This window comes from Prionailurus bengalensis, chromosome E1 (genome assembly GCF_016509475.1).
Source record: "Prionailurus bengalensis isolate Pbe53 chromosome E1, Fcat_Pben_1.1_paternal_pri, whole genome shotgun sequence".
In the NCBI taxonomy this organism is placed as follows: domain Eukaryota; kingdom Metazoa; phylum Chordata; class Mammalia; order Carnivora; family Felidae; genus Prionailurus; species Prionailurus bengalensis.
In genome coordinates, this window is record NC_057347.1 from 9,693,647 (window position 1) to 9,719,337 (window position 25,691).

The 25,691-nt window shown below is 44.4% G+C and overlaps 2 protein-coding genes across 3 annotated transcripts in view; one reads left to right on the forward strand and one right to left on the reverse strand.

Moving 5' to 3' along the window:
• On the forward strand, nucleotides 1-14,136 carry ZSWIM7 (zinc finger SWIM-type containing 7). Of its 2 annotated transcripts, XM_043583238.1 has the most exons (6): nucleotides 1-108; nucleotides 2,576-2,597; nucleotides 6,730-6,832; nucleotides 11,027-11,131; nucleotides 11,583-11,666; nucleotides 12,422-12,531. In XM_043583238.1, the coding sequence occupies exons 1-5, from the start codon at nucleotides 18-20 to the stop codon at nucleotides 11,658-11,660; spliced, it is 399 nt and encodes a 132-aa protein (XP_043439173.1). In that variant the 5' UTR covers nucleotides 1-17; the 3' UTR covers nucleotides 11,661-11,666; nucleotides 12,422-12,531. The 2 variants fall into 2 exon arrangements, with proteins under 2 accessions (XP_043439173.1, XP_043439172.1); XM_043583237.1 differs by lacking the exon at nucleotides 11,583-11,666 and having other exon boundaries at nucleotides 12,422-14,136.
• ADORA2B (adenosine A2b receptor) overlaps nucleotides 13,702-25,691 on the reverse strand; it is a 26,169-nt gene continuing 14,179 nt past the window's right edge. The window contains exon 2 of the mRNA XM_043583232.1: nucleotides 13,702-15,147. Coding sequence (XP_043439167.1) covers nucleotides 14,481-15,147 — 667 coding nt within the window. The 3' untranslated portion in view covers nucleotides 13,702-14,480. The remainder of the gene's footprint in view (nucleotides 15,148-25,691) is intronic.

Genomic DNA, 25,691 nt, shown 5'->3' on the forward strand with positions numbered 1-25,691 from the left:
CCATCGTTTATGACGCCATGGCCGCCGCCTTGGCTGGACTCACGTTGCCCGCTGTCGTGGAGGAGCTCCTGAGTGAGATGGCCGCGGCGGTGCAGGAGAACGCGCGAAGTACGGGCCGGAGGGCGTGCGTAGCTGTGTTGCGGGCGGTGGACCTGGCACGACGGGGCGGGGAGGCGAGAGGCGGAGTTCCCTGGGCCTGCGGGGCGCCGGCCGTGCCCCGGTCTCTGGGTTCTTTATTCCGTCTGGTTCTATTACCAAGCCCCAGTTCGTAAAAGATAAATAGAAAAGAATGGAAGGAAAAGAAGATCTAAATTTGTTCAGGGAGCAGCGCAGTGGTTCCCTGCAGGCCAGGGGGGCTGTAGGAACAGAAGTGCTGAGCGCTGTCCCGAAACCCTTCAGAAGGGGCATCGGGCTGGGACAGCGGAAGGCACGGGAGTCTGCAGGGACGTTCGGAAAGGTGGGGTTCTGAATTACTCAACTTGCCTGTAGTATCCCCGCCCCTAAAATCTTAAATTAATTTTAAAGTTAATCCTCTTGTACCCTGCGTGCACCAAATATTTTAGAGCCACAAAACCCAAATGCATACGCAATAACTGGAATTAACCGGGATCTTGTGAAAGCACCTTTTATTTCTCTGACCAGCAGAGGATGCTCTGTGACTATGCTTACCAAATCACCGAGGTGATCTCAAGATGTGTTCTCAGCATAGTAGTATTAAGACGATAATTCTAATGAAAATGCATTGACAAATTAGAATTACTTAACCAGTGTAAAAAGAGTCACTTAATAGTAGTTCAGGACTCAAAACTGCCACTGCTTATTCACTTGGGTGGCTTTTGTTTTAAAAGGACTGCACTTTTGGGGCGCCTGTGTGGCTCATTTGGTGAAGCATGGGATTCTTGATTTTGGCTAGGGTTGATTTCTTGGTTTTGCGAGATCAAGCCCAGAGTCAGGCTCCGCGTTGACAGTGTGGAGCCTGCTTGGGATTGTCTCTCTCCTCTCCGCCCCTCCCGCCTCAAAATAAATAAACTTAAAAAAAAAAAAAAAAAAAAAAAAGGATTGCACTCCGAAAGGGTTTGTCTTGAGTTCCTGCTTTTAAAGGGTTGAGAAAAGTAAGCTGTGCTAACACAAGTATAGTATATTCCCTTAAAAGGTTAGGCCAGCCAGGTATTCAAACATGTTCAAATCCCCAAAAGAATGGGGAGAGAAACCAATTTGTTAGCTCAAACAGTGGTTGCAAAAAGCGGGTCTGTCTGAATGGGTTAATCTATACACAGTGACACTCTTGGAGAAGGCCCAATAGGTGCCCCTAATGCTCATGGCTGAGACTGAGGACCCACTGCCATTGATTCATGTTTATTTCCAGCAGAACCTTTTTCTGCTATTTCAAAGTATTTGTCCCAGATAGTAATACACTCTTCCTGATCTGTATCCTTCAATGATAATTTTTTTGGATCAAGATTTGAGTTTACACTTGTATGATGATGTGATATGTATCACATTTGGGCCAGTAGGAGGCAATTATTTGTCCTTTCCTGTGTAACTTTTTGTTTTCCTTGGAATTACAGCTGTTGTGGTTGTGTTTGTTTCTTTAATTTTCTGTGTATTTATCCCCAGTTCAACCTCAAACTCTTTACCAGTGTTCTAGATGCCTGCTCAAGATGTTCAGATAAGTGAGATGTTCTATCAATTTCATTTTCCTATAGAAATCTCTCCTAGAGCTTAGAGTTGATCGAACATGGGCTGACTGCTCTCCTGGATATCTCCTGAGATCTTCCTTCACCATTTTTATCCTAGGAATTCTCTTACCTATGTTGAGCTGTATGTGTAGTGTATCTACAATTTTCTTTTTCTGGGTTTACTATCTTATTTTATAGAGCACATACACTAGTAGCTTCCTGAAGAAGAACACATGAGGTGTACTTTTTGAACCTTTACATGTCTGAAAAGTTTTTTTTTTTCTTTTAATGTTTATTTATTTTTGAGAGACACAGAGAGAGACAGAGCACACGTGGGGGAGGGGCAGAGAGGAGACATAGAATCCGAAGCAGGCTCCAGGCGCTGAGCTGTCAGCACAGAGCTCGAACTCCAGAACTGTGAAATCATAACCTGAGCTGAAATCAAAGAGTCGGACACTTGACTGAGCCACCTAGGAGCCCCTAAAATTTACTTTAAAAGAGTCTTTATTACTTTAGCCCCCCTGCTTCATCCCTACCTGTAAAACTACCCAGTGCTACTAATTTCTGAGGATTTTAGGGGGGAAGAGGGTACGTTATTGTTTGGTTTTCTCCATTGCTAGCTTAGGATTCAGTTTCCTCAGGTCTTGTGAATTATTTTCCAGTGTATCTTAGCAGTTGTCTCTCCCTGTCCTTTCATCCCTGGGAGTTTATGTTTAAAAAAAAAAAAATCCTTGTGTTACTGTTTATTGAGGTGTTTGGAAGAAGTAAAATTAGATGCATAGACTTAATCACCATCTTACACAAAAACCTTTTTGGTTACAGTCTTTTAAAGGTTTTTGTGCCTGTGGGGTCACTGGTTTAACATGATTAACTCTCTTTCCATTCTTGTTTTACAGTTCCTGATGAGCATTTATCATTGTAAGTATATATCCTGTTGTAATTTTTTTTTAACCATTTTTTTTTAAGTTTATTTAATTTGACAGAAAGAATGTGTGCATGAGCAGGGGAGGAGCAGAGAGAGGGAGAGAGAGAATCCCTAGCAGGCTCTGCACTGTCAGCCCAGAGTCCGACGCAGGGCTTGATCTCACAAATTGAGGTCATGACCGAGCCAAATCAAGAGTCAGATACTCAACCGACTAAGCCACCCAGGCACCCCCATTAATGTGTTTTAAAAGTCAGATCCTTTCAACATCAACTATTGATTTTTAAAAATACCCTTACTAAACTGAGAACAATGTTTTCTTGACAGGATTGTTAAAAATCTGTCCAATAGCCAATACCACATTTGACAGTACAGGGCATTCTTGTGTTGTCTTATTTGTCATTTTTGTTTAACATTGTTCTAGAAGTTGTAGCTGTTAGCCTAACACCTGAAAAAGAAATTAGAGGCATACCTATTTGTAAGAAAAGACAGCTATCCTTATTTGTAGATGATACAACTTTTTAAAAACCAAGAGAATAAAGTTTTTGTATTACAGAAATTAAAAATTGTTTTCCTTCACGTACAAAGTTCAAAAATATAACTATTTTCAATAACAACAAAAAGGTGAAAGCTACCTAGGAATAAGTGACATTTAATTGTATACGCATATGTACACATTTATTTATTTAGAGAGAATGAGAGAGAGTGGGGGGGGTGCACAGGGAGAGGGAGAGAGAGAGAATCTAAAGCAGGCTCCATGCCTAATGCAGAGCCTGATGCAGGGTTCAGTCTCACAACCATGAGATCATGATCTGAGCTGAAATCAAGAGTCGGACTCTTAACCAACCGAGCCACCCAGGCACCCCACTATGCTTATATTTTAAAGGTCTAGAAAGATATATACCAACCTGTACCAGTGGCTTTCTTAGAGGAAAGAAAAGAGATAGAATTTAGGTTTAGAAAAGGTTTTAACCTTTTCTCTATTAAATTTTTTACAGAGATTATGTATTAGAAAAAAATTACTTTTAAAACGAAATAATAAAAATGTAAATTAGCCAAAAATTTTGGGGAAAAGGGCTAATATTACTAGTGATCATAAATATGCAAATTAAAATAATGACACAACTTTCCATCTATAAAACTGGCTACCACAGAAAAGATGTTGGTAAGAATGTCCTAGATGTTGGCAAAAGCATGGAGAAAAGGGTAATTGATACCCTGCTGGTAGGAGTGTAAATTGGAAAGTAATCTGGCAACAGGTTATAAGAGCTTTAAAACATACATATTCTTTGGCTTACAAATTCCACTGAAAAGAATGTATCCCAAGGAGGTAATCATGAATGTTCATAAAGATTTTACAGTGAGCATATTCATCCATTATTGCTTATAGTAGCAAAAGCAAAAACAAAAAACCACCTGGAAACAATCTAGTTATTCACATTAGATTTAATAAACCCTAATTATCCAAAAATGGAGTTTGGGGAAAAGTAAAGTAATTCATCTTTATAATGGAATTCTTTGTAACTATTAAGAGTGATATAAAAAATACTGCATTGAAGAGGTATTCACAATAAAGTTACAAAAGCAGGTTTAAAAATTCTTGTTTATTTTTAAAGTTAACTGTGATTAATAAAGTTATGATCAAATTTTATTTATTTTTCTTTGTCCATAGATAATCTTCATATGTTTAATGTAAAAAATTTAAAACTCTTCCCATTCAAATGGTTTGTTGTGTAAAGAGACTGGTTTGTTGGAAAATGAAGAAGTTGAACATGTTAATTTTGAATACTTAGTAGCTCTGTCTTTATGTCTTGTGTCAGATCTTATGAGTTCTTTAAAACATTAACTTTCCCATTTTAGTTCAACCAGGCCACTTTATTTTCCAGTCTATAAAAGTAACTCCTACCCGTAAAAAAATGTTATTGGAAAATAAAGAAAACATGAAAAATGTCAACAATCATACCACCCAGTGATAATCACTGTTACAGTTGGGTTTATTGCCTTTTTATTTAAATTAAATGTTTTATTTTGAGATAATTGTGAATTTTATTAAGAAAAAAATTTTTAGCATGATTGAGAGTTTCTAAATAACCAATTTTGTGCCCAGCCTTTCTCACTTAACACAAGAATTTCTTCACATACAAAATTTTTTTCTGATAGATCATTTAACAGATGGTTAGCCTTTACTACTAATGCAAAAAAGAACAAATTAACACCCACCAAAGGGGTTATGAAGAACTGACAAGGGGGGCACCTGGGGGGCTCAGTTGGTTAAGCGTCCGACTTCAGGTCATGATCTCACGGTTTGCGGGTTCACAGATTCTGTCTCCCTCTCTCTCTGCCCCTCCCCCACTCACACTCTGTCTCTGTCACAAAGATAAATAAAAATTTTTTAAAAAAAGAAAGAAAAACTCTGACAATACTGTAATTGGTTAGGATGTGGGAAAATAGAACTCTTAAACAATGCTAGTGGGACTGCGCTGTTTCCACTGTGGAAAACTATTGGCAACACCTATTAAAGTTGAAAAATGCACACATCCTAAGGCTCAGCAATTCTACTTAATAACCAGGAAGAACTAAGGGACATATACGGGGATAATTGAGTATTATTTATAATGTGAAATAGAAATGATCAGAATGCCTGTCAATAGGGTACTTAAAAACAAGATGCATGTACATACAATGGTATATTATTCAAAAGTTAAATTAAAAAATATATATTGAGGTGCCTGGCTGGCTCAGGTGGTAGAGCGTGCAACTCTTGATCTCAGGGTTGTGAGTTCAAGCCCCACATTGGGTATAGAGATCACTTAAAAATAAAACCTTGGGGTGCCTAGATGGCTCAGCTGGTTAAGCGTCTTGACTCTTGATTTCAGCTCAGGTTATGACCTCACAGTTCATGAGCTTGAGCCCCGCATCGGGCTCTGCTCTGACAGCATGGAGCCTGCTTGGGATTCTCTCTCTCTCTCCCTCTCTCTCTGCCCCTACCCTGCTCATGCTCTTTCTTTCAAAATAAATAAACTTTAAGTAAAATAAAGTAAAATCTTAACAGATATAGATATATGAATAGATACATAGATATATGAATATACATATATATAATATGCATCATTTTTAAAAGCACATTGAGTGAAAAAAAAAAACAGGTTGCCAAAAGTGCCTACAATATATCTTTTATGTTTTAAAACTTATAAGACATCCTGAAAACATTATTACACTATATGTTAACCTGGATTTAAATAAAAATAAAAAAAACACTTTTTTTGTTTTAATCTTTATTTTTGAGAGAGAGAGACAGAATGCAAGCACGGGAGGAACAGAAAGAGAGGGAGACACACAATGTGAAGCAGGCTCCAGGCTCCAAGCTGTCAGCTCAAAGCCCGATGTGGGGCTTGAACCCACAGACTGCGAGATCATGACCTGAGCTGAAATCGAACGCTCAACCAACTGAGCCACCCAGGCACCCCTGGATTTAAATAAAATTAAAAAAAAAATAGTAATGAAAAAACTTACAATACCACATGTATATATACGTATACGTATGTATATGTGTGTGTGTGCGAAGTATACGTATTCAATGTACTAAGTATAATAAAATATAAAAACGTTAACAGGAAGGAAACCAACCAATGCATGCAGTTGCCTCAGGGATGATAGGAAGTTGGGAATAAGAACAGGAAGCACTATGAAGTATAAACAGGGTTGTTTTTTTTTTTTTTTTTTTAATTTTTTTTTCAACGTTTTTTATTTATTTTTGGGACAGAGAGAGACAGAGCATGAACGGGGGAGGGGCAGAGAGAGAGGGAGACACAGAATCGGAAACAGGCTCCAGGCTCTGAGCCATCAGCCCAGAGCCTGACGCGGGGCTCGAACTCACGGACCGCGAGATCGGGACCTGGCTGAAGTCGGAGGCTTAACTGACTGCGCCACCCAGGCGCCCCTAAACAGGGTTTTATCTGCAAACATGGTAACATTCTGGGGGGTTAATTACATGGGTTTCTCCTATATTGCCTTTTTTTTTTTTTCAAATTAAAATGAAATGAATTGTTTGCAACTGCCAGTCGTGATCCTTTGGGCGAAGTTGCTGAGGTGACAGGCAGTCTAACCTGTAGCCTCTCTGTTTCTCAGGCTGAAGTTCATCTTTGGCCCATCAGCCATTCAGGCCTTGGACCTTGTTGATCGACAGTCCATCACCTTAATCTCATCGCCCAGTGGGAGGCGTGTTTACCAGGTAGAAATCCAGAGGTGGGGATTATCTCAGCAAGAAATCCCTTAGGACAAAATGTTTTCATGAATCTCAATGGAAAATGATGACCAGCCTCAAATATTTCCTGGATTATAGAAGAACATTTGACCCATCTTAGTAAAATTAAGTATTAGTAATTAAGATAAGATAAATATGACTTATTAACCCTGCCCAGGAGCAACATACAGAACCAGCAATGATGTGGAGAGGCTGTTTTCTCAAGTCTAACGGAGCATAGTCGACTTTTCTTTCCCAGGTTTGATAACAGGCACTTTTCCTCAAAAAACTGGGTTGATATTTCCATCTTGTTCATTATCTGTCGCCTACAAGCAAATGCCAAAATATTTTGAGGTCTTTCTGTATGCCCAGATTGATCTGTCAGAAGTGATCTTTCAAAACTATTGTCAGGTAGTATTCATTAAGTATACCAGATGTAGGCAGTCTACTTGGACCTTAGTTCTGCCCTCTACAATTTAAGATAGGTAGATTTGTAAAGTAATAGCCTCTGAACAGACTCTGAAAGACTCAGATTTCCATGTCTTGTTGCTATTTCCCACCAAAAGCCCAACAAGGTATTTATCTTCCAGGAAACTGAGATGCAGAAGAGTGAATTAACAGTCACATCTGGCAGCTGGGACTTGTAACTGCTGCCCTACAGTGTCTCTTTTTATATATAAATGGGGCCACATTCCATTCCCACTCCTCCGCCCCCCCAATTTAGCTATATGATACCATGTAAGTGCAGTGAGATTGAGGGAAGGGAAGGTTGTGAATGAAGAACATTGGCATTTTGTGTTTGGCTTGGAAGGAGTAAAAAAGCCATCAGCTCTAGTATGTAATCTAGGTCTTGCTGAAGACCAGGAAGAGACAGGAGTTTTTCAGTGTTTGGATTCTGGTTTATTTATGATGAACTTCTCAGAGCTGAGACCACGTCCGTTAATTCTTAGTGAGAGAGTGAGCAAAGCCTGCTTGGTGCCTTTGGTTAGTGAATTAACCCGCCGTTTCACCTGGTAGCTTAACTTAACCAGTCTGGCAAAATCTTCATTCATTTCTTCATTAAGGAAAATGATGTGACTAATGTTGAGTGCCGCAGTTAGAAATTTCGGGTCGTATTTACTTAAAAGAGGCTGCCTGTTAGAATTTTGTCGGGGCGAACTTAGCAGACAAAATACCTCAAACAAAATCTTTCAGATTTTAAGTAATGACTAGGTCACAGACCTAGAGGACAGAAGGCTTAACAAATCACAGCTATTAAATGATATTGTGCCTGACGAGGTTTTTCCATTTCTCTGCCTAGTGTGTTTATTGGGGGTTTCTATGTAGCTAAAGTACCCGGAACAAGAAGGGCCTGTGAGTTTTTCCCACATCGTTTAGTTTGACTTTTTGTCTCCGTTCCAGTGTTAGCATTACACCTGACCTGCACTTCTAGTCTTCTAGTTCTGTGATCTGGTCATTACTTAAAGTCTGAAAGATTTTGTTTGAGATATTTTCATTATCGTTGCCTTGTTGTTTCTTCCAAGGTTGCCACGGCTTACTTAACTTCCCTCATTCCCAACCTGTACCATATCACATTGCTTTATTCATCATAAAAATGCTAACTTCCTAGTACTGTGGCTTTCAGCTTGGACTTTGAATTAAATGAAGCTGTAGAAATCTTAACGTCCACCCTCAATTTAACCTTACTGGTTTCCTTGTATACTAACATAGTCAGAATTTGGCTTTAGTCAGAGGTTCTCTGACATGATAAAAGTTGAGTCAGACACTATCTTGATATCCTGCTAGTCTCTTTCCATAGGTCAACCTGATACTCGCACTGTTCTCCTCCAGGTACAGTGGTAATTATTGCAAAGTCACCACTATGTTGTTGTCACCTGAGTCGCTTTTCTGTAAACTTTTTTGGTTCAGGTAGGGAGGGGGAGGCATCGGTCAGGAGAGGCTAAGTTATGCTGTGGTTAACAAATTTCAGAGGCTCACGAAAACAAAGTTTTGTGTCTCGTTCATGCCTCATATCCACTGAGAGTTCATTGCAGCTCTGCTCTAAAACATCGTCACGCAGGGATCCCAGCTGGTGTGGCAGTCCTTCTCTGGAATATTGTGGATCTCACAGCAGAGAGAAAAGAGGATGTGGTGTGTGCCAATCTTTAATGTTTCTGCTTGGCTACTCACATTTTATTGGCTGAAGCAGGTCACATAGCCAGGGGTATTTAATAGGGCAGGAATGTATAATCTTCTTTCAGAGAGAGGCACCGAACACAGGAAACAATAAATAATACATTTAGCACTATGATGGCTCCTAAAACGCTTGGAGCAATCATAAAATAAAACTATACTTGTGAATGGATGCCCATCTAGGTGGGTCATACTTCTTAGAACCCAACTGGAACCACAGCAGACGTCCTCCAAGTGAAGTTCATACGAGTCTGCTCTTGGGTCTCAGTATCCTATTTCCCACGTGTTACTTTTTTCTAAAATCTGTCTCCTTCTGGGGATGAACATTCCAGACTATGAGTGGGAGAAGTGGGGCACTTCCTGTAAGAGGAGGTCATTTTTCCATTGGAGGATAAAGCAATTGAATTAGATGATCCCTGAGGTCAATTTCCAGTTCTAATCATTTCTGACTCAGATTTTTACCTTATTATTGGGTTTATTAGTCATCTGATGCTAGATAAGGAAGAAGCAAATTCAAAATGTGCTATCACAACAGTGTTTACTGCCTTGGACGCTTGAACATTTTACTTTTAGTCTCAGCCAGCCTTTGAAAGCATCAGGCAAGGGAACCTCTGTAGAATTTCTTCCCATCCCTAAGTCACCTGGTGTTTATTCAGCATCATCCAGGGTATTCTCATGGATTGGGGACCCACAAAAAGAAGGGAGCTGAGGAACCGTTCAAGTGAGTGTAGAATTTGTGCCTGCTTAAATTTAAATCCAGGGAGAAGAAACATAGGAGATAGATAAAGGAAGAAATCTAAAGTTTTATTCATCGGTAATAGTTGGAGACCTAAGAATTGTTCATGTCACTGCTGGATATTGGGTTTTTCCCAGGCGTTAAGTGGAAAACAGTCTGCTTTCTAGCTGCTGTCAGTTTGACAAACGAGCATGACACTTGGAACACTGCTATTCTGTTGAAGCCTTACCTGTTGCTTTATTCTTTGTTGGGGAGAAAGAAGGAAGAATCTTAGGAGTGCTGACTTTTTTTTTCTTTTTTTTTTTTTTCATCCTGGCCTTTTCATTCAGATTGCCATCTTGGAGCCTAAAACTAATTTGAAAGCCCTGTGGCAAATTCCTAAGTGGCATCTCACGGTAAAATAACCTTCAGGATGTTTCTGCTTCCTCAGATACTGATTTTACACTTCCAGTTTGGAAATTAACTCCAGGAGTGAAGCCCTTGACATTTTTGGTTTGGGCTCCCTGGTGGTAGAGAGGCTTAAACAAGTGATTTCTCCGACAAGTTTGTCCACCACAGACACATCATAATTTCACTGTACGTCTCCTTTTTGTCCCTTGCCTGCCAACAAGGCGATTTGTTCTTGGACTAGGCCTCTTACCAACCCCTCCTCCTATCTGCGTCCTCTTGCCATCCTGCTAGGTGAATCGGCAGATCCAGGCGTGCCTCGTTCTGAGACCTCCACCCTGAGCAGCTGAGTCATCCCTTTTGCAGGCTTCTTTGCTTTATTTATTCTCCTTGCTCTCAAACGGTTTTCAAGAGGCCTTTCCTACTTTCTCTGGAAGACCTGAATTTCTGCCTCACTGCTTGCTCTTTACCTGTTCCACACTTTGTTTAGGTGTGCGGCGGAAGCTTCAGAAATGTACACACATGTTGTGCAATACCAAAGGCTGAGAAACACCACAATAATGTGTATCTGAGGGGACCTTTCCCGTCCACCTCTTTTCTAGGCAGCCCATGGAGTGGACCCTGTAAATCACTAGACGGAGGAACAAAATGGCTCATGTGGATGGTTTAACTAGCCTGAAACTCCTGTTTCGTGGTCTGAAGTCCTCAAGGACAGAACCTGTACATGGGGAAGTTGAGTTTTCACTTTTGTGTAAGACGTTACCGCAGCCCTTCCCAGTACGGTTTGCAGAGCTGCTCTGAGTCATCAGGCGGATAAATTCAGGGGAGGGAAGCGCTTTTCCAGCGCACCTTTTGAAGTCTGATCCCATCTGTCCTTTCCTTTATAGGTACTTGGAAGTTCTGGTAAAACGTACACATGTTTGGCTTCTTGTCATTACTGTTCATGTCCTGCGTTTGCCTTCTCCGTGCTGCGGAAGAGTGACAGCCTGCTGGTGAGGATGGGGAAGCCTCTTCCCACTGCAGTCGAACTAGGAGGGAAATTCTTGGCCCCCTTAGCATGGTTTGAGTTGTACAAAGTGAGAATTTTTACGACCTGTTGAAGCAAACGGTTTACTGTCCTGGATTTCAGTCCTGTCTTTTGGGTTTACCCTCCCAAAATGCACTGTCATTTTTTAGATCTACATTCATTTCCCAATTGTTTATTTAAAAGGTCACAGGTGAAACTTTGGGGAGGGCAACAAGGTAATCTTGAAAGTTGGCACTGGGGAATTAGACGGCCCAACAAAAATACGAACTAAAGTGACTGCTGGCGACTTTGCATATCCCCAACTCAGCTACGAGGTATTTCTTCCCACTACACCCATAAGACAGCCTGGCACTTAGCCATACTTGATTTTCACCATGGGGCAGGAGAGCACATTGATATTTCTGCCGATTTCACAGGAGCCCAGAGCACCAAGCAGGAGCAAGACATACTCACACAACTCCCTGTTCCAAAGGAGAACAGCATTACCCACCTAAGAGCAGGTAGCTATTTTGTCAGTCTTCCCAAGGAAAATTACAGTATCCACTCCATTCTTCCCCTTTCTTTCACACTGTTAACTTTGTAAACATCTTGGGAATGGCGGTGGGAAGTTGGGCATCTGATTGTTGAGAGGCCGCATTTGCAGCTGATGTGCCCTACGTTTGTTTCACCTGTAAAATGACAGGATTAAATTAGGGCCCCTGCAATATCTAAGCTGTGTGTTCTGTGACATAAGGCGCAGCACTTCCCCACAGGCTGCTGTCTGTGAGGGTTCTGCTCACCACCCTCCCCCGTAGTACAGCACAGTGGTTAAGGGAGCGTAGACTCTGGGCACATGGGTAGAATGGGGATAAGACCTGTCCTCATGGGGTAGCTGACAGATTTAAGTGAGACCGTCTGTGGGAAGCACTGAGCAACACAGTAGGTCAAGGAACGTTCGCCATCGCTGCGAATAGCTTTCTGAAGGCCGGAAGAAAGAGGCAGAGCCAAAGACTGCAGTGAGGGGCCTGTCTTGCTTCTCATTGTGGGTGATACACCCTGTGCCAGCTGGGCCTAAACTTCCCCAAAACAACAGGCAAAGTAAAACTTCCTTTATCCCCTCTGATTTCCAGAAAAGAATACATTTGTGTCACCTTTATCTGCAGTTTTTAGGCAGCAAGTCTTTAATCTGTGTGCCCACTCCTTTCCTACTAAATGTAGTGACAGGTCTTGGTTATCTCGGCCCTGCCAATTAACGGAGTTGTGTTTTGTATTCCAGTGCAAGCATCTCTTGGCAGTTTATCTTAGCCAGGTGACAGGGACCTGCCGACAGCTGAAGGTCTCTGACAAGCAACTGACAGACGTATTATTCGCAGAGAAGAAACAAAAAGCATAAAAGGTATAGATTAAGCATCATTATCTTTCAAAATAGAAGTCCCACCAGGAAACACGTGGTTCATGTGGAAGAGAGGTGAAATAATCTTCTGGAGACTTCTCGTTACTGTCCCTCTTCCCTCCTGGACAAGAGACTGTGAGTTGCAACCCAGGATGTGTGTATGGTTTGAAGTTCTGTACAGTTCTTGTGGAAAATCAGAACCCGCCTGTGAGGCCCTTGGATAAATTTCTGAGGTGGAATCAAGCATTTTAGACTCAAACAAACCCTAATCTCTATCACACCCTGTCTGCAATTAGATTAAGTTACTGAAGTACTTAGTAATTTTTAAGAGGTTGGAATGGTAGATGAAACTGGTAAGAAAAAGTTTAGATGAGTTAAGTGTTACTTCTTTTCTTTGGGTCCAGGGAATCACTCTGCAGCAACAAAAGAGCAGAGCAGAGCTATGGCTAAGCAGCAGCAACTATAAAAAGACTCCGGGGTTTTAGTTTCACTGAGCTTTAGCTCCCGGTGGTGTTGCCAAAAAAGCTTACATAAGCTGTATTGTTAGAAAGGTGTATCTGAAGCAAGGAAAGGGCTGGTTTTGCTCTGCGTGCGTTTCTGAGCTTTATAAGAAGCCAAATGAAGGAAGAGACAAAGTCATGCCCTGAAGGAAGTAGAGAAACCACCAAGGATTTCCAGTCTGAACAAGAAAACGGAAAAGAGACTCCAAGAGGAGAGTTTTAGAAGGGAGGGAGATGGGACTCGTCTGGACCCCGAGAGAGTGAGGGGTAAGGACAGATGGCAGTGAAGATGAGGCCACCTCAGCCCAGAAGAACTTCCTAAAGAAAGCCATTCATGGCCAGAACGGGAGCCTGGAAGGCCAGGCATGCTGTCTGCGGGGCTTGCACACCTGCAGCTTCCTTGTGCAGATATTACAGCAGTGAACACACAGAGGGGAGAGATTTTACGGCCCAGGAAACACGAGGTGCAGGTGCTGGAGAGCCATGTGACCGGCTCACAGGCGGTGCACCATTCTCTGGTGGCCAGAGCCTTGGGTTCCGTGGAGGCGCAGCACACAAAAGCTGTCAGGACTTTCCTACTTGGGAAGCTTGGGCTGGGTATAAACTTCTCCCTTTAAGCAGTCTTCAGAACAAAGAATAGAAGGTAGATTCAGCACCCTGAGCTTGTTTTTTAAGTTTTATTTTTATTTCATGTCATACACATACACAGTTCTAGGATTTTACTTATTAAAATTTTCACACTTGGGCTCCAGCAACTTGGCCAAACGTCAGCTTGGTAGACAACTAAAAATCACTGCCTAACTCTAGAAGGGGAAGACGCAGTCTGGAAGAGGAGGATCGATCCCATTTCTCCAGTTTCTTCCTCTAGGGTATGGCTTTGCAGTATGCGGAGAAGAATGTTAGGAAAATTGTTATCTGATATTCTACTTCAGAACTTATTAGAGTGTCATTTCCCCAAATAAATACAGCAGTTTCTTGACTGAAGAATTAAACTTTTAATTTTCCTGGTCACCTTCCTAGGAATAAGTATGTATTTTTAGTATGTCCAACTTTTGTTTTTCCATTGCTTCTAAATTAAAAAATATTTGTATTACAATAGTTCACAGTGTTTCACAGTAAAATAGTTTCATTTTCTACCAAAAAAGAGGCAGACTCTTAAAAAAAAAAAAAAAAAAAGTCTTTTATAATCCATTCAAGCCATCAGCATCATCCACACAGTGGGAGCATCCAGAAAGAACCATAAATACATTTGTGAGCCTTTGGAGCCTACTAATAACATGTACATATTAGCTAGGTATGTGGTGACTCCAGGGGAGTACTTAAAAGAGGCAGCCCATATGCTTACAAGGTGTAGCTGTCTTTAACAATGGGAATCAGCTGGTCACGTCCTGTCTGTCCCTTTATTGTGAATTTATGCCTTCTTAAAGAGGCCAGGACCTAGGTCATAGGCCCACATCGAGAGCAGGCTGCACCCCTGGCTGCCCATTCCCACTCTTGAGGACATCTGTCTGGCAAAGAACATACCTGGAGATGATTTTGTGAAAAGTATAGCGGAAGTCTCGGTTCCGATAGGCATAGACGATGGGATTGACAACTGAGTTGGCATGTGACAAGAGAATGGCCATGTTCATTGCCCACTTGGGCTTATCCTTAGCCCGAGCTGGCTGGAAAAGAGTGACACAGTTGATGGCATGTACTGGCAACCAGCACAGAGCAAAAATCCCAACGATCATGGCCAGGGACTTGGCTGCATGGATCTCCCGCTGGATGATGGTCCTTGAGTGGTCCATCAGCTCAGTGCGCTGAAGCTGCTTGCAGGCCACCATGAAGATGTTGATGTAGATCACCAGCATAATGAGCAGTGGGGGCAGGACACACCCAAAGAAGTTGAAATAGACCATGTAGCTCATGGGGACCACATTCTCAAAAAGACACTTCACAAGGCAACAGCTTTCATTTGTGGCTCCATCCCAGGGTTCCGTGCAGTTGTTGATGGCACTGTCTTTACTGTTCCACCCCAGGAATGGAGTCAGTCCGATGCCAAAGGCAAGGACCCAGAGGCCAGCAATGACTCCTCTCGCTCGGGGCCCAGTGACCAAACTCTTATACCTGTCCAAAAGAACATCATCTGTTATCGTCAGTTTGCAGTACTCTGTAACCAGAGTCCAAGACCCCACCTCTGCTTTTGTTCCATGGCCTTTCCCCATGACAACCTTTCAGGTTCACCCTCAAAGGGCACCACAGCCTTTTACCCTCAACATGAAACCCGCAAAATCAGTATGAACAGTTTTGCTCTAACAAGCTCAATAAGATTTTCATTCTCGACTTACTAGCTCATCTCTGTTGACCACAACGGTCAGTGGGAAGTGGGAGAAGTCTCAGAGGGTGCTTTCTAATTACCCACATACCGACTTATGAGCACAGGTCTTCTATAAGGCGCTGCTCGAAGTGGTGAGCTACATCAGTAAACAGAACACATAAGATCCATGCTTTTCAAAAGCTTACATTCTAGTGGGGGGGGGGGGAGACGACTTATAATGAACAACAAACATATCAGTAAGTTGTATGATATGTTAGAAGGAGAGGTGTGGTGTGAAAAGAGAAAAAGCAGAGTAAGGAAGACCAAGACTGGCAGGGACTGCGGTTTTCGAGACGATGTTCCAAGGCAGCTTCATCAGTAAGGTGCCATCTGAACTAAAGTTGAAGAAGTGAGAATTGGAGCCCCCAGGAGTCACCACTCCTTGGTGGCTCTGGGCAAGAATCCTTCTGGTCCCCCACAAATACACAAGAGATCTGTCCCAGACGATGGGAAGAATCCTCCCTGAATACCTCTGGAAACTGCTAGAGAACAACACTTCTGGTGATGCCCCTCTCTCTGTTAGCAGCAAAGTGGATAAAAAATGGGAAATAACTTAGCAAATATGAAATCACTCTTAGTAATTTTAAACCTTTAAAATCTTACTTAAAATTGCGAGAAATCACAATACACAATGTAGACATTCTGCCATGAACTAGTCCACATATGGTTAACAGCAAAGCTATAAAGTTGGCTATTAATAATTGATCAATAATATGTATTCAATGTAATGTATTGAGGAAATGAAAGAAAATCCTTCCTTAACCTCTAGGAAGAAAATGGGGAGCTAATTCGATACACATTACCTTAAGACCTGTCTACGGGAAGTGTCCAATTTCCTGTGCCTGCAGTATAAAGCCTATACTTCTCAGCATGACCCACAGAACCCTCCAGGCCTCAGCCCCACCTACCTAGTGCCTGCCATTCCTAGCCAGCGGCTCCCTCCTGGCCCATGCTGCTCGCAACACCGATGAAACACCTGTTCCTATTTCAAGGCTCACCTCCTGTCCTGATCACCTCTCAGGGTGACGTGGCCACTCCCACTCTCTGGCCCCAGACACACACCTGGCATACAGCTTGTTTATCTGTTATGTATGTTTTCCCCTCAACTAGAATGTCAACCTCCTGAGGACTAGGACCTTGTCCCTTTGTATTGGTATCCCAGGACCTAGCACGGTGTTTGACATATATAGTGGGTTCTTAATTATATGGCCATTATGAATACCTATCTGATTTGTTGTCAAATCGGTTTAAAAGAAGATTCTACTTAGGAATACCTGATGCTGTGGCCTGGACAGTCAGGAGAACCAGTACTGTTTGTTGAGGAAGTTAACAGAGACCTTGACTGGTAAGTGACCATGATCCCTAATCTTTTCTGCTCCCAAGAAGGGCAGCTCTCAGCAACTGGCAGCTCAGTTGTGGGGCCTTTACTACAAACGACCTGCTGGGCTCAGTTGCTCACTGAATTTTCCTTAGCCAAGAAATCCATCTATTTCTAAACCCTTTCTGTTCCCTTCCTCATTCAGGAATGTACAGCCATTCCTTACAAAAATGTTATTCCTGTCCATTACCTCACCAGAGAAGCTATTAGTCTCTGCAGGATAACAAGGCAGCCTCCCTAAAAGCCAGGCACTTAGAATCACAGGAATTTAGATTTATGAGGCAGGTCCTCAGAGATCAACAGTCCTGCCTGTTCTCTTTTGTTGTTCACAGGACTCAACTGTATTTAATCAAGTACTGTTGAATATAGGCTAGTCCTGAGCCGGGATGAACTGTATATTGGCTAAGCAAATCCTGTTGTAGGTGATGGCCTAGGGGGGATAAATGAGGTGGTTCGGTCAATGAGACAAAAGGAAGTCTGCGAGGGTACTTCCGGGAAGGATGTTTACTTCTTTTTTTTTTTTTTTTTTTTTTAATTTATTTTTGGGACAGAGAGAGACAGAGCATGAACGGGGGAGGGGCAGAGAGAGAGGGAGACACAGAATCGGAAGGATGTTTACTTCTTGATGAAAGGAGGGAGACCCATGAGGAGAGCCCTTCCCCATGCCCATCCCTTTCTGCTCTTGATGCTCTTACGGGAGGCTGTGGTGCCTACAGCTACAGCAACTATCTTATGACCACGCGGGCTGGCCTGGAGACAAAGCAAATGGCAAAGCAGAAGGAAAGAAACCCCAGAACCATCACGGCTATGGCTCCACGTTCTAGTTAAGAGATCATTAAATGTTGATTTCTGAAGCTACTGGTAACCTGCAGCCCAAAGCATACGAACTGGAAGGGACTCTTCTCTCTTCTAATCAAAGTTCTCTCGTTTTACAAATGAGGAAACAGATACAAAGTCTGTGAGTGACAAAAGCAATATGAGAACCAAAGAGCAAAGCTAGGTCAGGACTCTCAAGCCTGTGTTCCTTGCACCATATGACACTGCTGTTGTACTTGACGTTTTTTAAAGCAATATTAGACACCGAGTATTCTGTACATGGAGGGATCATGGGGTGGCTTCCCACTAGAGTTCAAAACAAAACTGGAATTCACAAAGCTGCTGGATGCTGCAAATTTGAAAAACTACCTTTTTTATAAATGTTTATTTTTCAGAGAGAGCGCAAGCAGGGGAGGGGCAGAGAGAGGACTAGAGAGAGAATCCCAAGCAGGCTCTACACCTCCAGCACAGAGCCTTGCGTGGGGCTTGAACGCACAAAACTGTGAAACCATGACCTGAGCCAGAATCAAGAGTCGGACGCTCAACTGGCTGAGCCACCCAGACGCCTGTGACAAACTACTTTTATGCTAAATTGGCTTAGATAAGGAGAAGCAGAAGATTCCATCAGGGGAGCAGCTGGTCACCACTTTGTGAACCCCCAAACACAGCCTCTCTTCCCTGTTATTTCATGCAGAGTTCTTTCTTTGTACCAAGCACTCTGCTGTCACTGGAAACATAATCATAGCCCTCGTGGGTTGTAAAGCTAACGAAAGAGACAGAAAGTAAACAAGTAAACACGCAGATGTGTAATTACAAATTAGAATGAGTTTGGCCCAACCAAAATGAATAGGCTGCAGATAAGAGAAAAACAGGAAGACTGTGGACATAGGATGTCAGGGAAGGCTTCTTAAGCAGAGCTAAAGGTTTCAAAGGAGTATAAAATTTGAAGAGTGGGGAGAAGAGCATTCCAGGCAGAGAGAATGGAATAAGGCTTTCGGACAGGAAAGGATTTCACTTTCCTAAAGAAGCAAAAGGAAATGTGAGTGACCGAAGATCGGGCAGGGCCAGCCACAGGCCATGGGAAGGAAACTCGATTTTGATATTCCAAATGCCTTGGGAAGCTGTTGAAGGCTTTTAAGTGAGAACGGTACTAACTTATGTTTTATAAAGCTCATGGTATGGAGACTGAGTTTTAGGGAAGAATGAAGGGAAGAAGGGAAGATGGGTTGCAAGGAGATGAACATCAAGAGAACAGTGGATGTCAGTATCCTGATGAAGACAGTCAGTAGAGAGAGAAGATGGAGGGAAAAGGCAAGATTATTAGGGAGCTACGAACCTGAGGAGGTTGGAGGGTGTGGGTCCAGTGCACATGTGAAGGGACACTTCTCTGCTGTGGCTCAAGTAAGGACAACAGGGATAGCGCAGGAGGGGAGGGCTGGGTGGTCAAAAGGCAGGGGCAGCAGCCCTTTTGAGAGCTGCTGTCCCCTCAGATGCTCGGGAAGAAAATTCACTCCCTAAGGGTGAGGGCATGGCTAGGGCCCTTGAGTGGTCTCGGGAGTGGAAGTGGGAGCTCACTAGAAAAATGTGGCAAAGAGAGTGCGGCGGGGGGCACCTGGGTGGCTCAGTCGGTTGAGCATCTGACTTCAGCTCAGGCCGTGATCTCACAGTTGACGAGTTTGAGCCCCACATCGGGCTCTGTGCTGACAGCTCAGAACCTGGAGCCTGCTTCAGATCCTGTGTCTCCCTTTCTCGCTGCCCCTCCCCTGCTCATGCTCTGTCTCTCTCTGTCTCAAAAATAAACAAACACTGAAACAAATTTTTTTTAAACAAAAAAAAATGTGGCCGGATGGTGGCCACTGTGGCTTTAACAGTGGTTAACCGTGGTACAACAACTGTTGTTGATGAGGTACAGGCTGCATCATGGAATCGGGAGACCAAAGGAGAGCGAGAAAGACTGAGGAGACCAAAGACTTGAGACCAGGGTGCGGGTGGGTGGTACGGTTGGCACGAATAAGGGGAGCAGGGGGGGTGGCAGCAGGGCGAGGAGAGGACAGGGGCAGTGTGTCTGGACATTGGCAACACCAAAATTCCATGTCTACCCTGGAAAGGAGAGTGGAGAGAACCAAGAGAAAGAGCTCAAGCCCAAGTCCCCACCTGAGGTCTAGGTGTAAGCAGAAATAGGGGAAACCGTGTCCTTGGGGATGCAGATCTGGGTCAAGGCCAGGTGGCCAAGGGAACGTTCAGAGAAGAGGTCAAAGAAATAGGGGTGCGGTGGTGACCCAGAGAGCACAGTGCTTGGGAAGGCGAGGTGGGACTTTGGGTCTAGTCAGCCAGGGAATGTAGAGAGCATTGTGGGGTTGAGAATTAACAATTAGGGGTGCCTGGGTGGCTCAGTTGGTTAAGTGTCTGACTCTTGGTTTCAGCTCAGGTCATGATTTCACAGTTTGTGACTTTGAGCCCCACCTCGGGCTCTGTGCTAATAGTGCAGAATCTGCTTGGAATTCTCTCTGCCTCTCTCAAAATAAATAAACAAAATATAAAAAAAAAATTAACTGAATTATTGTTAATTGGCTGGGCTAAATACTTGGCTAAAGCTGACACTGAAGCCACGTCTCCCTTTTCATCTTTAATATGCCAATGGCACTTGAAACTCGAAAGTAGAAAAAAAAAGTTTATCGTTCCTGTCTTTTTAAAAACATTTATTTATTTGAGAGAGAGAGAGAGAGAGAGAGCGAGCACAAGTTGGGGAGGGGCAGAGAGAGAGGGAGAAAGAGGATCCAAAGTCGGCTGCATGCTGACAGCAGAGAGCCTGATGGGCTCAAACTCACAAACCGTGAGATCAGATGCTTAACCAACTGGGCCACCCAGGCGCCCCATCATTCCCACTTAATCTAAGACAGGTCTTCCTTCCTCACTTCCTCCCAACTGGTAGATAGAATGGGAACATTCTGGCAGCCTTTGAACCACACGAGCCAACGCTAGGTTTTGGAGACTTGTACCTACAGGCCCCCTCCCCCAGCCGTACAGAACCGCAGTAACACGGAGCCTCTGCTGTCTAAGCGCCGCCTCCGCACAGCCCGCCCGACCCATCCCACTCAGACCAGGCCTCCGAGGTCAGGGCTGCTCTCTCTCCTGTTTACAGATGCAGACATTGAGGCTCTGAGAGGTTACGTGATTGGCCTCTGCCCCTGACTGCAGTCAGGACACAAACTCAAACAAATCTGACTCCAATTTTGCCAAAGGGAGTCGTTTTCCTGCTCGGGAACATACAACCCCTCCACAGATCCCAGCTCCCGCCTCCACTGGTCCCTCAGCCACAGGCCCACCATGGGTGCAGCCAGCCGTGGGTCTGCTGCTTCACCTTCTCCCCTGCCAGAGCTGCTCGCTGGGTCCAGGGAGCTTCCCCTGTGGAGCCAGCCACGTGGGAATTAAAGACTTGAAGGATGGGGGCCCTGCTACTTTCTTGGGAAGCAGTCCTTAAAAGGCAGCAAAGAGACTTCCTGTATTCTGTCGGAGGACACAGCCAGGCCCACAGGAGCAGCGTGGGCTCCAGAAATGAAAGCAATTTTGGCGCTGGGGCTCCAGTACCTATAATGGCACAACAGTATCCATGAGGCCTGTGCCTGGGCCCAGGTGGGAGATAGAGATGTTGGAGAAAGCAGACAGGTGTCCCTGCACTGGGCAGGATGCTGGAAGGGATGACCTCCGGGGTCTCTGGCATTCACGAAGGCTCTAGCAGCCTCCTGCCCTGTCTTCTCATTTCCTTCCATCTGGGCCCCCATCCCTTTCCTAAATGCTGGCCTCCTTCCTTGGCCCCACCTCTTGCTTGCAGATTTCATGCTTTGCTCCTTATACACCAGTGGCTCCTCATGTGTGTGTGTGTGTGTGTGTGTGTGTGTGTGTGTGTGTGTGTATGTGTATGTGTATGTCCCCAAAACATTCCTGAAAGGCAGGGGCCAAGTGTTTTCCTGCATCTGCCCCTATGCTGGTCTCTGCTCTGCCACGGAGGGCCCGAACACAGCAGTAAGGACCGCAGAGCCGGACGTCTGCCCCAAACACAGGAGGTGTAAATAAAAGGCGATGAAGAGATGAATAAAGGAAGCATAAGCAGCTTTATTATTCCAAACAAGCAGGAACACTTGTATCCCACAAAAAAAGGGTGTTCTGGGCAAGTCCACGTTCTGGGAAATGCACTGCTGTGCACGAAGCGGTGCTGTGATCCACCCGCTCTCCATAGAAGGGGCTCATTAGCTAAGGAGATTGATAGGAAAACAGTCACATGGGGGGAATCAACAAAGGGAACAGTGTGGACGCTGAGGTTACATAACGAAAGAGGAATCGCCAAGTGCCGCATAACAAGTGCTGGCCTATTTCTGGGGCAGGGTCTCCTCCCTCTCTGGCTCTGCAGCCTTGGCTCAAATCAGGCCACCTTCTTGGTCTGAGATCAGAGTGCCCAGCTCTCAGGAGCTCCTAGTTCAGCACATGCCCGAGGGCAGCTGCCCTGGGCAGTGGCCCGGGGGCTGTGTAGCATCTGTGCTCTGGCATCAAAAAATGACACTGGGGCAACTGGCTCGCTTAGTCACCAGAGCGTGTGGCTCTTGATCTCTGGGTCCTGAGTTCGAGCCCCATGTCGGGTGTAGAGCTTACTTAAAAATAAAAGCTTTAGGGGTGCCTGGGTGGCTTGAGTGTTGGTTAAGTCGGTTAAGTGTCCAACTTCAGCTCAGGTCATAATCTCATGGTTTGTGGGTTTGAGCCCCGTGTTGGGCTCTCTGTTGACAGCTCAGAGCCTGGAGCCTGGAGCCTGCTTTGGATTGTCTACCTTGCTCTCTGCACCCCCCACCCTCAAAAATAAACATTAAAAAAAATTGGAGGGGGGTGCCTGGATGGCTCAGCCAGTTAAGTGTCTGACTTGGGCTCAGGTCACGATCTCATGGTTTGTGAGTTCAAGCCCCATATCAGGCTCTGTGCTGACAGCATGGAGCCTGGAGTCTACTTAGGATTCTGTGTCTCCCTCTCTCTGTGCCCCTTCCCTGCTTGCCCTGTCTCTGTCTCTCTCAAAAAGAAAATAAATATTAAAAAAAATTTTTTTAATAAAGATCTTTAAAAAAGAAAAAATGAGGATAAAAGTGTCTGTGGAAACTACCTTCCATGCTGCTGGGACCTTCAGCAGATATAATGTGTTCAGAACACTTTACGAATACAGATCTGTTAAGTGAATGCATATGAGTTCTGCTGCTGTTTCTTGAATCGTTTCCTGTTTGCTTAGGGACTTTTTTCTTTATATTCTGTTTGGCTCACAAATTGTACTCCTCTGTAAGACGAACATTTCTGCTTTAAAGCGTGTAAATAATCCAGTTTTAGAAAACCTCATATTCTCACACGAGTAATGACAGGACTTCCTGTAAAAACGGGCTTAGGGCAGACCCCTAAAAACCTACACAATTTCCTAACTAGACAACTTAACTCGGATCACCTGGGCAGGCAGTTCAGCGGAGCTAGAGGCTGCCACAATGAATATTAAAATGCAACCCAAAAATCTAGTAGAAATTCTGGCGAAACTTTAATGAGAGCGAGGTCAGTAAGTGCCCAGACAATGCAGATGAAAGAGCTGTTGTGAGCCGAGGGGCTGTGATGAAGTGGGGCACGGTGGGCAGGGCGGCCAGCCACGCCAGGACCACAGGCTGGGATGTGGCTTTCTGAGGAAGCAGGCCCAGATACAGGCACCGTTTGTTTTTTTATTCCTCCCCGTTCCTGGGAGCCCACAGGGGCTCCTGCGACACAGCAGTCAAACGGAGGGCTTTTTCGTCTTCTGCTGAACCACGAGACTACTCCCCCATCCCAACTCCTTTTTCCTGGAAGAATCCATAGATGAACCAAGGCAGTGTGCCCTGAGCCAGCACGCTTCCCTCTTCACCCGTGACACGTACCGGAGCTCACGCTGCGGGAATTCGCACAGAAGCAGACCAGTGTGGACCGAAGTCCACTGCTGTGCTCCCCGGGCACCTCCGGGTTCCCACGGCACCCCTCCCCAAATACCTCCCACGAAGCCCTGTTTTCTGTCTCCTCCCGCGGAAGCGTGCGCAATGGCAAGCCTGTTTCGTTCACTGTTGAATCCAAAACACCAATAATGGGCCTGGCACACAAGTGCTGAATAGAAGCCTGAATTTATAAGAAGAGAACAGAACTCTGGCTTCTTAATCACATATTACGTGTTTTAACACCCACTTGGTAGCTCTAAACAAAACAAGGCACGGGGCGGGGGGAGCATGTGAACAGCCTTGAGCTTCAGCTTCTAGTTCACAAGAGGCCGTCTGTAAAAGAGGGAAATCTTTACGCTGAGTAGTTGCTTCTGTTTTTCAGATTTCTCATGGTACCAAACTAAAAAGGTTTTTAAAAAGTTGTCATGGGGGCGCCTGGGTGGCGCAGTCGGTTAAGCGTCCGACTTCAGCCAGGTCACGATCTCGCGGTCCGGGAGTTCGAGCCCCGCGTCGGGCTCTGGGCTGATGGCTCAGAGCCTGGAGCCTGTTTCCGATTCTGTGTCTCCCTCTCTCTCTGCCCCTCCCCCGTTCATGCTCTGTCTCTCTCTGTCCCCAAAATAAATAAAATTGAAAAAAAAAATTAAAAAAAAAAAAAAAGTTGTCATGGACAGAAACATAAAAAAAAAAAAAAAAAAAAATTAAAGGGGCACCTGGGTGGCTCAGTCAGTTGAGCGTCTGGCTTTAGCTCAGGTCATGATCTCACAGTTTGTGGGTTCGAGCCCCCGTGTCAGACTCTGCGCTAACAGCTCAGAGCCTGGAGACTGCTTCAGATTCTGTGTCTCCCTCCCTCCCCCCACCTCTCTGTCCCTCCCCCACTCGTACTCTGTCTCTATCTCAAAAATAAATAAACATAAAAAAATTCTGTTTTCAAGTTGTCATGGACAGAAAGAGAATTTGAATAGCACTGTATCTAGCAAAGAAATAGAATACATAGCCAAAAACCTTCCCATAAAGAAAACTTAAGACCCGGATGACTCCACAAATGAATTCTATGAAACATTTGAAGAACAGATAAAACCATTCTTACACAGAAAGAAGAGATGCTATTTGGTTCTGTTTATATGAACTTCAGGTCTGGGAGTGGGAAGAAAGTCTCTCATTTACCATTTACGGAAAATGTATTGAGGGCCATCTGCCTTGTCCCCGTGGTCACGGTCTGGGATGGTCCTGGCTCTAGTGTACGGGGCAGGCTGACAAAAGGACAGTGCCTGCCTACCCAGCAGATAACAGGCTATGGTCACCAGAGCTTACCCTCAGGCTGTGCTCTTCTGATGAGGCTGGGGCCCTCAGCTACTCCGGCTCCTGGCAGGGATGGGGAGGGGATTCTCCTCTACTCTAACAAGTTCAGACGTGTCTGAATCCCAGCGGTGGACCTGACTGGGGCCTGAACTGAGACCACTGCCACACGTAAAGGTGGTCAGAAAGGAAGCCAGGTGTCCTTCTCAGTCGCCCAAGAACAACGGACGATGAGTATGGGTGGCAGAAAAGAAAGTTTTCCCCACCAGCTTACTATGGCAAGGAGACAGTCCAGAATGGTCTGATAGCGATTAAACCCACTGAGATTAAAAGATGGAGACCAGGACCAGGTCTCCCAGAGTTCATCTTTGAGGCTGTTTTTTGGTGAGTCTCCTATTTCGGTTTCACGTATCGGGTGTGACCCAGGGACAGATCATGGTTGCTGGGCTCCAGACTCTGATTTTCAAGTGAAGTAAGAGTCCCTAAGAGAAACGGCCCCTGCCTGACACCGAACAAGAGAATAAAAAAATACCTTGTCTCCTCTCCCATGGCTAGGGTTAAAACACACTGCTTCAGATACAACATTATTTGTCAAAAGCATCGGCCTCTGAATACACAAACCATCAGAAGACATCAGGAGGCATGTATTATCGATGTGTCCCATTACCGATGATGTCAACTTGGATCACCTGGTTATCATGGTGTCTGCCAGATTTCTCCACTGTAACTATTTTTCCCTTTGTAATTAGTAGATATCTTGTAATAGATATCCCGAGACTTTAAATATCTTGCTTCTCATCAGACTTTCACCAATGAGTTTTAGCAC